This window comes from Gymnogyps californianus, chromosome 1 (genome assembly GCF_018139145.2).
Source record: "Gymnogyps californianus isolate 813 chromosome 1, ASM1813914v2, whole genome shotgun sequence".
Lineage (NCBI taxonomy): Eukaryota > Metazoa > Chordata > Aves > Accipitriformes > Cathartidae > Gymnogyps > Gymnogyps californianus.
This window is the reverse complement of record NC_059471.1, coordinates 201,607,249-201,619,308: the sequence shown is the minus strand read 5'-3', so window position 1 is coordinate 201,619,308 and position 12,060 is coordinate 201,607,249. Positions and strand designations below refer to the sequence as shown.

Below are 12,060 nucleotides of genomic sequence, written 5' to 3'. Positions count from 1 at the left end.
GAAATTTATTGGGAAGATGAAGTTTACAGGTGCTGTGATGGCAAGAATCGGTTAGAGAAGATGGCTGAATAACCATCTTAGTCCTGAGCAGGGGTCTTTTTCCATCGACAGTTGTTGGAATTACATGGAATCTAATAACTCGAAGGGTGTCTCATAAACACCTGGTGGTGGTGTGTTTCTAAAGAAGCTAAGAATCCAACATTTGCTGAACTCAGTAACCACTTCCTGAGATTTCAACGCTCAAAATGTGTGAAGAAACTTCCCATTTTGTTACCTACTGACAGAAGCTCTTAACTCTTAGAATGACAGCTTAATTTAAAATATTTGCAGTGATGTAAACACTTTCCAGTTGTGACAGTGGGGTCAAATAACTTCTTCACTTCTAGCAATCAATCATGAGTTACAGAACAAGGTGTTAAACGAGATGGAAGTCGTTGAGTATTGCTATTCTGTTCTGTATTTGCTCAGTTGTGAAGTACATAAATGGCTAAAAATGAGTTAAAAAAATAACTTCTGGGAATTGTATATTACCAACAGAGTAAGATAACTGTTGGTTTCTATTATGTGGACAAAAAACCCAAAATAATGCAGAACTTGGTTTTAATTCTCTTGCTTCTTATGCAGAACCTTTTCGGCAAGATGGCAGACATACTGGAAAAAATTAAAAAGTAAGTTATCTGACGTGAATCTTTTTTTCCTCTTAAGACTTGACCAATGTCTGGAACGCTAGTAATAAAATTTTGTTTCTTTTTTTGTTTTCAGCTTGTTCATGTGGGTCCAGCCAGAAATAACACAGAAGCTCTATGTTACTCTGTGGGCAGCTTTTATTGCATCCTGCTTTTTGCCCTACAGGATTATTGGGCTTGCAATGGGTAAACGCAATAAATAATTGACCTGTTACAGTCTAGACTTAATGCGTTAAAACTTAACGTGATCTTTAGAGGGAGAATTTTAGAGTTTAAGAAAGAAAACCCTGCATTAATAAATAATGCAGTGTTTTAAAGTATTTTCAATGTCCTTGGCATCGTTTGTCATGTGCATTTTGAAAACCATCTCTGAATACGTAATATAATAGAAAAAGACTGGATAATGCATTCGCTCCTTGAAGAGGGGAAGTTTATGATGAGCTGTTAGCAAAGGTCTTCAGACTGTCAGCTGTAAGGCTTCCAGGAAGCCCTATATTTTGGGTTTTTTTCACTCATACATCCTTGCAAATTAAGTATGTGGGACCACTTAGAAGGCACAAAGATGACAGGGTTGGAAAAAAATGAAAGGGTTAATGGGACTACTTGTAAAAGTTGAAGGATAGGCTGGACAACATGAACAGATTACTGTGGGTGAAGTTGCAGATACTTAAACTATCAGCTGAGAATTGGGAAAAGAGGGGTTTTGCTACAGCATGAGACTGTCTTTTCTCTAAGATACGAAGCTACATCCTGTGAACCAAGAATTCTCTTTTTTTTTTTTTGATTAAAGTATTTGATTAAAGTAAAGATGTGATCAAATGAGTATTACTTTTAGTGGCACTGAACTTCAAGCTGTTAGCTTGAACATAAATGTACGCTTGCTTGACGTGGCAATTGAATTAGATGTGTGAGGAATTATTTTTTTTACTCTCTTAGAAAGAGATCTGAATTACATTCAGTAAAGTTTTGAGAGAGTATTTCAAGCCCTTTTTAATCTGGCAGAATGCAAGGAAATACCTTGTATATGTAAGAGGACATACTGGACTGGAAGATAGAGTTTAATGTAGTACATGAGAGCCCTCTGTTGCCATTTAAATTCTTGCAAGGAGCTGCAGAGTTGAATGCTCTAGCATTTTTTCTGTTTTGGAAGTATATCGTTTTCAGAATGCTTCTGGGAATAAGGAGTGTATGGTTGAATTATTTTAATACTCTTCTGCATAATAAGAAGCTACATAAGTGGTTTAAAAGAACTGGGGATGGAGAGGAAGGAATCTGGGCAGCAGAGGAAAAGAAAAATAATTTCCTGCCTTTGGAAGAAGAATCAAAATATTAAAACCAAGAGAATGGTTTAGCACTATGACTGAAGATACAGAATTTTTTTTCATTCATGAACTTGTTAAAACATGATCAAAACAGTGATGTTCTTCATGGCCCATCAACATGCCTACTAAAATGACCTTTTTTTCAGGACTCTATGCTGGAATCAAGTTTTTCCTTATTGATTTTATCTTCAAACGATGCCCCAGACTAAGAGCTAAGTATGATACTCCTTATATCATCTGGACAAGTCTCCCTACAGATCCTCAGCTCAAAGAAAGATCTAATGCTACAGTGTCGAGACGGGTAAGGGTAATAAATCTTTTTGTCCCTCTGTTCCCAACATCTGAAAATCAGATCCCTTTCTCCCTTTCCCTTTTCTCCAGTGACTAGAGCACATTAAAAGGAAGGTTAATTAAATCCTAACAGTCAATGTTGGTTCTATTTTTTTTTTTAATTATTTTCACGATCCACAGAGTTTTTATATGGATTCTGTTTCTTGTAAGAAAGGAATCTGTTATCAAAATGTGTATATAAATATACATATACTGGAAATTTTATGAAGCTAAACGCACAAAAATAACACCATCCATATTCATATAAATTTCTGTAACATACATTCTGTGTGATTTTATTGTCAAAATTTAGTCTTTTTGTATTCCCCTTCTCTGTTCTCAGACGTTCTTTTTCAGTGGAAATTCAGCTGCTTGTGTAGATTGAAGAACAGTTAGTTAAAAAAATGAATAAAAAAAGGCTTGAGTATAATATGCAGCTTACTAGTGGGATAAGCATTAACAGAGGTAATAAAGTAGTTTACAGATTTAGGCATTATGGCTTATGGTTTTGTATTAGATGACCTTTTAACATAGTAGTGATAAATGACTTTTCACCATGTTGGTACTTCAACAGTGAATTCTTCTTTTGTTAAAATCTCATAGTTAAATCTTTGTGTTGTGTTTTGTGCATCTTTGCAAATTGTTTTGGGGCCTGACATGATAACTGAAAAGCAAGTCATGCTTTTCCATATTCCAGAATTTGTCAATGTTTTAGTTTAAAAATAGTTGTAATAAAACTTCAGTCTAATCCCATTTTAGCATTTGCTTAATGCCTCTTATCACAATATCTAATTGCATTCATGGAGTATCTGAGTACTGTCATAAGCATCCTGACTAAAATGTGCAGCCCTTAGCAATAATTCGGCCTGGGTACCCAACTGGAGAGCCAAAGGGATAAACACATGAATCCTTGGTTGACCTCTGAAGAAGAAATATGGGGTTCTGGGTGTGATGGAGCAGTTGGTGGTAAAATAACTGCAGCATAATCTGAGTATTTCAGAGGGAAGTAAAAGAGAAAGACAGTCTCTGATAGACAGTGAGTCTTTTGCTCCTGTTTTCCAAGGGATGAGAGAGGTGAATGAGCGCTTGGACTGAGCCATCCACAGCCTGTATTCCTCTTGCTTGCAGAAGACGGGCTTAAAAGTTTCTGTGCCTCTTGAGCTTACAGGTTATCCTTCACATACAGTGGTGGTTGTGGCAGCTTCTTGCTGGGTCTCTCTAATCTGCCTTAGAGGTGGAAAGGCTCTGAATTGCTGAACTTGAATCCATAAATTCAGAGAGTAATTAATCCCTTATGGCTTAGGTTTTGGCAAGTAGACCAGGGTTTTAGTACTACTGTGTCTGACTTGATGGGCTTGGCTTGTCTGCCTGGAAAGGATGTGCAGGACTGCATTATCTGCTTCAAAATGTCTTTGAAAACATTAACTTGGTCTCAATAATTTTAGACAAACTTTCTTACCCCTTGAGAGATTTCTGGGAACCTTGTAGTACAAAAAATAGATTTTTGTACAAAAAGGTAAAAACCAAGTAGGTTTTTCATTTTCTTCATAGAAAAGGCAGAGCCCAAAAGCATGTAGTGCCAGCATATGTGCATTTGCTTTGGCTTCTTGTCATTAAACAGCATACAAGACACTGTAAACCTAGACACAATGCAATATTCATTGCCTATACCACCACTCTGACGCTGTGTCCTTAGAGAACAATCCTGACAACAGTATCTGATGGGTAAAGGGTTGTATGCCAAAAGCTGATGACAGATCAAGTGAAAAGGAATACCTCCAGGTATTCCTACCTCCAGGTTGTTGGTGACGTTTTTAGACAGTCAGGACTCTTCCAGCATTACAAATCCAATCACTTCCAGCTAGATTTAAGGCTTATCAAAATTGGATGCAATGCTTTTCTTTTAGTAATTGACCATAGGTTGTCTCAAGCCTGGGTGGTTTTGGATAAATTAGCTGCTTCTTTTAAGGGTAGAGGAAACATTTGCCTGTGTTAGGAAGGACTAGAAGTAAGGGCAGAACTTTCTCACATCTTCAGCCACAGGATGGGATGTGGTACTGAAGTTTAAACACCTTTTTTTAATCGCTTTATGTAACGGGTAAGTAGGAAGCAGTGTAGCAGAGAGCAGGCATAATTCTCGTTCCAGCGCAAAAAGCATTAGACCTCTTGCCTTGACCTTTTTTATGTTTTGGGCCATGGAGCTTCACCTGGTTACTTGCATATGCAGCCAAATAACTTGTCCAAGAAAGCCTTCGAAAAATTTGTCTGATCTTTACTTACACACAAATTGTTGGAGAAGGTATTGTTTTCCTTGGGTCCAGGGGCTCGATCGTTGCGAAGGGCACTGCAGAAAGGCAGTAACTGAAGCAATAGTAGAGTTATCATCAACCATTTGCTTTCCATGTCAACTTTCTTTATTCTTTTCCCCCGAGGCATCGTTGTATTACAGTTACCCTAAAAGCTGGATGGTAAATACCCTCTGCTGTGCCTGTTTTGTCAGTCTGGTTTCTAGTCAGCGATTGCAGTGTGCATTTTTTCATTTGCTTTGGATTTCTTTTGTTAGCACTAAATCCTGTGAAGTGTTGGGTGCTGCCAACTTACGTGCAAAAAAAAAAAAAGCAGCAGAGGCTGGTTGGCCTCCGACAGCATCAGGCCTTTACAGAAGAAGGGCTTAGTCCTGAGCTTGCATGTTGTCAGTTTGCCAGTTGTTTAACTGCATGTGTATGGTAGGGCTAAGAACGGAGCTGGTAATGCTTTGATGACAAAAGCCAGCCTTTGGAATCATGTGGTGCCCCACCAAGATGAAAAAGCAAATGCAGGCGAGCTTTCCAAATGGAACTGCCTGCCGTCCTTCCAGAAGCAAGGCTTGTTTGCTAGGGAAGTCTCCAGTGGTTCAGCAGCTCTGTTTAAAAGTAGATTTTACTCAAGTACTTTGGTTTTGAGAACTCCATGCTATCTTCTTTCCCCCCCCTAAAGATGCTGACAACCATTCCGATTTTATTTCACATGTCAACACTCCCGAAATTCAGTGCAGCTTCAAAGCAAAGGAAAGATCAATGGCTCTAACACAACCTGAATAAATTGAACTGGTGTGCTCTAACCACTGATAACTCTTCCTTTTTTAATTGCATTCATTGTGTGTAGTCTCTTGGTTTGTGAGCAAGATCTTGCAGTGTCACTCAGTTCATGTTTTATTCTATGTATTATACTGTTAAATAGACTTCACTTTTTTTCTTTTGTCACTGTCACATTTGTGTTGTTTATTTCTTTTCCTGCTAGCTGTCAGGGCATGAAAAGGTATGGATCGTAGCGTGGAAAACTTCCTTTCAATTTCAGCATTTGTATTCATTATGAACTTATGTAGTTTTGTGTGGCTTTTTCTTTGTTTGCTCTTTTTTCTTTCTAAACTTACGTTGTGCAATAATATTTTGTGCTTGGTCTGTCCCTTGAAGACAAGCCAAGTACTGATAATATATTAACTGTTAGTAGGCCCACTAGTATAATAATTGGAGCTGTGTGCAGTGACTTAGCTGTATCTAATCAGATATGCCCTTTACTGTAGAAAAATGGTATTTTAAGATAGGTGCATTTCACACCATGTGCTTTCATCTCTGCAAAGGGTGTCCATCAAAGGGCAGCACTTTGAAAGGTTGTGTTCAGATAGCACATTAGAGCTTTGTGCTATAGCAATAGTATAGTGCAATAGTCCAAAGTTAACTTTACTGAAGCAGTTAATGAAAATTGTTTCATTACAGTTTTGGTTTTTTTTAGGAAGAGTAGCTAGCCAAGTTATTTTTAAGAGTGCAGCTTAAGTGTTGCAGTTCAAATTTTTGAATCGTGTTTATTTTTCTGCAGCTTCAAACAGCAGCATCCAGAAGTTATGTGGGCTCAAGCGCCCCAACTGGAATAAGCAAAGATGAAGACACAAGTCGTTTTCATACCACCAAGAGGGGGAATTTCCATGAAGTTTTTAACCTGTCGGAAAATGAGCGTCCTTTGGCAGGTATTATGCAGCAGGAAGGCTACATTAGTAGAGTATTTTCTGAAAAGTCAAGGATAGTTTAAAGTTGAATTCCCTTTCTGTGCAATGTACAGGTATAAGCTTTTGATTAAAAAGACTTGCTTTAAATTAGGATGAGTGGATACGGTCTCTTTCATTCCACATCCTTGCAGTTCTTTGAAAGAATGCACAGCCTGGTGTGCCTTTTGGGGTAACGCAAATGGAATAATCAAGTTAAAGGGAATAATTGCGTGGGTGGTTTTTGTTTTGGGTTTTTTTAAAACCAGTGTTAAAACAGATGTTATGATGTCTAAAAACACCTTATTTAGGCTTTTCTTTGTAAACACTTCTAGTTTTAGGTCTCTAAAGTTTAATTTTCAGTGTTTTCTGCTGTTTTATAAGGAAACTGTTGGGGGTAGTGCCTGTCTGTCTCTCTCTTTCTTAAAGTAAGATTTCTTGTTATGACTTTTTCAGTGTGTGAAAATGGCTGGCGCTGTTGCTTGATTAACAGAGATAGGAAGATGCCTACAGACTACATCAGGAATGGAGTTCTTTATGTCACAGAAAAGTGAGTCGTTGCACTCCACACATTTCTTAGGAGGGAAATGCAAAAGACATTAAAAAATTTGAATCTGAAAGTAATCCTTTAACAATGTTTTGAAACAAAAATGCCTTTTCATGGTGTTTTAAAACCTCAAGAAAGCACTATAGGAGAGGGAGAGCTGAATCTGGGGTGTGGTAACGCTTAACAAATGTGATTTTGCCTTGGAAAGGCTTGCATAGGAATGGAGAGTAGCTCTATATAGTCAGAGTAGCTGCAGTTCTTGATGTGGATAACTATATATATATATATACACACTAAAAAAGAAACCTAAAAGCCAAGTGTATTTGGAGGGTTGTGATCAATGGTTATTTGGCAAATACTCTTAGTTTCTTTTTTTTAAAGCAAATTGAATATATAGCTTCCTTGAAACAATGTGCAACAAAAAAAAAATAGAAATTCAAGCCTTGGTTTCAAAACTAGTACTTGGGTTTTATTTGTTTTTAATCCTTACTTACCCCCAGCCTCCCAGGGCTGAATAACTATCATCACTACTGTTTGGGTCTTGCACTGAAATTCCTTTGGAGTGTAATGAATGGAAGTAAAGCTCATCTGTATGCAATGTCACCTAGTGATGGAGAGCACTCTCCAGCATTTAGAAATCTGAGCTTTTGTCTGCATCACAATAACATGAAACTAACGCAGTGTTTTCCATTAATCTTCTTTTAGGATGGTAAAAGATTTATAAGCCTTTTGAGATTTGGTGTTTCAACTGTTTAAGGATATACGTGCTTCCTGTGTCTTTAAAATGCTTGTCAGGTTTCACCATTCAGTGCAGTAATATGAATACAAGATTTTTGTGTGTGTGTGTGCATACCATATGTTCTGGGCTTTCAGACACATTAGCCAGTTGCTAGAATTTACGAATGTTTGCTCTAAATTAGAAGCCATAACGGAATTGCGTATTGTGTGCTTCTTTCTTTTTTTTAAAGCTGATTTTAACCTGTGAGATTTCAAACTTCAGAAGTGACAGGAGGGATATTGAGAGCTTTGTTTTAGAATACTGTATCAAAATGAGCATTTTCTTTCCTTGTTTTCAGTTACTTGTGCTTTGAAAGCTCCAAATCCGGCTCATCTAAAAGAAATAAAGTTATAAAGCTAACGGATATAACAGATATTCAGAAGGTATGTCTGTTTTGTGTTGCAAATAGGGGAGAAAGCTGGTTTTCTGTTCAGCTAGTCATGTTTTGCTTTTTTGCTCATGTTATTTTTAAAAAGCATACCATTGATAATTTTTATAAGTAAAATGTAATTCTTTGATCAAGAATATTTCCCAGAACTGCTTGTTTAGCCATTTGGACTCAGCACAAGCAAACTCACTATGAGCCTGAAAAACAAAGTAGTTAACTAAACCCTTACACTCCTGAATTATTTTGAAATTAAAGTTGTGTTGTTTCTTAACTCCTGCGTTGACTGGAGCTGTGTAGGCTTTAAGAAGATTTATTGTTAGCAGGAATTGTGTAATACTAACTTCAGTTTGGGTGTTCATATCAGTAGATGCACCATCTTAAAAGTAGATGCCTCAGAGAGATGAGGGATTGTTGTCAGTGGAGAACGGTAAATCATTAGAATAGCCAGACTGGATCAGGCTGGAGTTTCATCTAGTTGGGATCCCATCACTAACAGAGGCAAGAAATGGATGGTTGGAAGCATGGCAAGTACAATGTGATCCTTCCTCTGGTCAAGTTTTACCAGCCTGCAGTCACCAATGGCTTTATTGGTGCCTTGCATCACTCTATATGGCGTTTAATGTCACTTTTTGTTACCCTCTCTGAACTTACCCTACTCTTAAACACAGACACCTCTGCTTTCTACTACATCCTGTGGCCATGAGTGCCACAGAGTAAATAATGCTGTGGCAAACACAGGCCAGACTCGGGGTTCTCTTCCCCCTTGGGTTTGTTCCCCAGTTCAGCCAACTGTATTCCTTCTTAGCATTACAGACTTTCTTTAAAAAAAAAAAACAAACCAACCTATACATACCCTGTTTGTCTATTTAATTTTGAAAAATAAGCTTTTTCTGGTCTGCTTGCTGCTCCTTTAAACAGTAGATGAATGTTACTTCTAGGGAAACCTCTAGACGATACAAGCACACTCTCACGTACATATATACACGTAGGGCCGGGGTGTACTACCTGCCCCCACCATCTAGCTGCCAGCATGTTCTCTGGCATCGTGGCTGGGCCAGCTCCCATGTGCCGTAGCAGTACCGGGGTGCTCGGTTTGGGGCCGGTGCCGGCAGGCTGGCTGGGTGCCTGCTGCCGCGGCGCATGAGAGGAAGAGGAGAGGCAGGTTCTCGCTGTAGGGGTGATTCTGTACCCATTGACTCCGGGGTCGAAGAACAGCGTCTGGCCACTTGTTTTTAATAGAGTTCTCTTAGTTGTGGCTGGGAGGATACACCAGTGACGAGTTGTGTAACCTTCTCAGCACCTTTTGCAATTGTTCAGTACATAAGATTTCTTTGGTCTGTGTTTTTTTTTCTTTTTAGTATAAAGTGCTCTCTGTTCTCCCGGGGTCAGGGATGGGTATTGCTGTATCAACACCATCTACGCAAAAAGTAAGTAGCTGGCTGTATCTGTATTGCTGTGCTTGACTTCATGCCCTTTTTGTCTTCCTTCTCTGGCCAGCATCAACATAAAGGCTTTTTTTTTTCCTTATGCCAGTGGGGTTTGTTTGTTTAATTCAGTTGTCTATTATTCAGTATATTTGGCTTCAGAATTTTAATGTAAACATTTAGCTTGTTCTACTACATCTGGACTATTTTACTATAACACTTCAGAAAGATTTGCTTCATTATTTCCCTACCTCCATTGACCGTTCCCCAGCATCCTTCATCAGGAGCATGGGGGCTGCTCTGCTCTGCAGTCTGGAAAGAAAAGCTGATGGCTTGAGAGTGTCTGTGGGTGAGGAGGCTTTGGGGTGGAAGGGCCTGATCCTCGGATGCAGTTTTCCTGTTTCAGTCTTATGGTGCTAAAGATTTAAGCTTCTCTAAGCCTCAAATACTCTTTGGGCGACTGAAGCTTTTCTTAACATATGACTGAACCTTATTTTAAACCAATCACCTATAAATAACTTTCCTCCAAGTCACATGACCGTTGTACCAGGCTTTCTACTTGTTGTTTGATATTGAGAAGTACTTCTTAATTACGAGATTGAAAATGTTCATCTACCTAAATAAATATCCTATGAGCCGAAACAAAGAGGCACTTACAAAGATTTTCAGAAATCTTTAATGGAGGCAGAGGTCAATCAGGAAAACATCATACACTGAACAGATGGAGAGGAGAGAGAGTTGAAGTGTTCTCCATTGCTAATACTCTGTGCAGATGCATTTTATGCCATAGTTGTTTTAAGAAGAAGATGGAGAAGTGAAAAAATCTTAGAAACTCTGCCATATGTCCAAGGGTTTATTAGAGGAAAAGATTTTTATGTCTTATGTCTTAATTAATGCGCTTCGAGTACAGTTCATCTCCTGTTCCTATTGATTTGGCCAAAACTATACCTAGAGGAAGATTTTTCATTTCCAGACTGACATGATTTTTTTTTCTGTCATTTAGCCTTTGGTGTTTGGTGCCATGGTACACAGAGATGAAGCTTTTGAGACAATTTTCAACCAATATGTGAAAATAACCTCTGCATCATCAAGCAGTGAGAGCTAGTAGCTTATCTTAGAAGATCTAAAGGAAATTTTCTTATTTTACAACTTGGTAGTGAAAAAAATGAACATCCTCATCTATTTTGCAATAATTTTTCTTGTCTGGTGGTTTATATTCTATCTGTTACATAAATCAAGTGTATTTTATATATGCCTTCATGTTTGTTTTTAAGGTTTTTGTAAAAAAAAAAAAGAAAAAAAACAACCAAAAAACAAAACGAAACAAAACAGTGAAAGTGCTATCATCACTATTAGCCTTGCACATTAAGCACTTTTAATGTTTATTTACTGACATTAAAAGCTGGGAAGATACTTGGAGAACTGACTAAATAACGAAGTTAAACAGATTGATCCCTTTAACTCCACTGATATCACTAGGGATACATTTGTCCCTTTGTTTTTGTTATTTTTCCCCGAGATGTGAGAATGACGATTGCAGCAGCCTGAAGTCCCTTTCTTCAGCTCAGAGTTTTTAATTGGGTTCTTTATTAAAACTGATAGCAACACCAAGGAAGTATTATCATCTTAGTATTTCCATATTTATAACTGCACTTAAAATAACTCCTTGCTAATTCTTGCATTGGAGAAGGATATTTTACTGGTTTGGTTAGGTTCAATTTTTCCTGCATAGATGTTTAAATTGCTTGTACAGTGAATTGGAGGAGAAAGTTTGTTACTATATCTTCCTTTCCTGATTAACCAAAGTAAGAGGAAGGAAGGCAGGCAGATACTTTTTATAAAAGAGGGCACCAAAATGTTGTTCCTAAAATGTTAGGCATCGTGTATTTGTATTTCTGTAGATACTTGTCATAGAAGGGCTCAACTATTGTACATGTTGTATGTACAAGGTGTTTGTATGTTAATGCATTAAAGAATTGCAGGCTTTTTGTGTTGGGGGAGGTAGGAATAATTAAACTAAACTGAGACATGACTTTTTTTTTTTTAATTTGGCTTTTCTCTTGAGTTACCTTGTAATAAAATAACACTATAATATAGCAGCTGAAAGCACTAGTTCCTTTTCAAAGCATAATTTGAGGGGCATTGGTATGTTGTTGTCTTTCCTCTTGCAAAATTAAATTTTAGTAACAATTAAGCCCAACTGCCAGGTAAAACAGGACGGCTGTGCTCCTTCTCTAAACTCTCTCAGGCCTTTCTAGCAGCAAAGCACATATTGACCTTTGTCTTTAATATTAGAAAGCTTTTATACTCTATATAATAGCACCCATCTGAGAGGTTTAGAATTTTATTTGCATTTTCATGAAAGCACAGTAGGAGTTATGCCAAGCCTTCCAGTATGTCTTTTCCTTTGCTATGTCTTTTGAGATGAGTAGTATGGAAGTCTCCAGACGTTATATGAATGTCCCCCAAAAAAGCAATGGAGATGCAAATTCCTATGTGAAAATGGGACTTAATTTCATGGATTTTTTTAAACGGGAATTTTCTTCCTTTATAGGGAAAGGGGTGAA

At 37.8% G+C, this 12,060-nt stretch overlaps 1 protein-coding gene across 1 annotated transcript in view; it reads left to right on the top strand.

Annotated features, from left to right (window-relative positions):
- The window catches only part of GRAMD4 (GRAM domain containing 4), a 78,045-nt gene extending 66,453 nt beyond the window's left edge, over positions 1-11,592 (top strand). The window contains exons 12-19 of the mRNA XM_050912232.1: positions 625-668; positions 763-872; positions 2,155-2,309; positions 6,194-6,341; positions 6,813-6,906; positions 7,980-8,064; positions 9,428-9,496; positions 10,497-11,592. Coding sequence (XP_050768189.1) covers positions 625-668; positions 763-872; positions 2,155-2,309; positions 6,194-6,341; positions 6,813-6,906; positions 7,980-8,064; positions 9,428-9,496; positions 10,497-10,598 — 807 coding nt within the window. The 3' untranslated portion in view covers positions 10,599-11,592. The remainder of the gene's footprint in view (positions 1-624; positions 669-762; positions 873-2,154; positions 2,310-6,193; positions 6,342-6,812; positions 6,907-7,979; positions 8,065-9,427; positions 9,497-10,496) is intronic.
- The last annotated feature ends 468 nt before the right edge of the window (positions 11,593-12,060 follow it).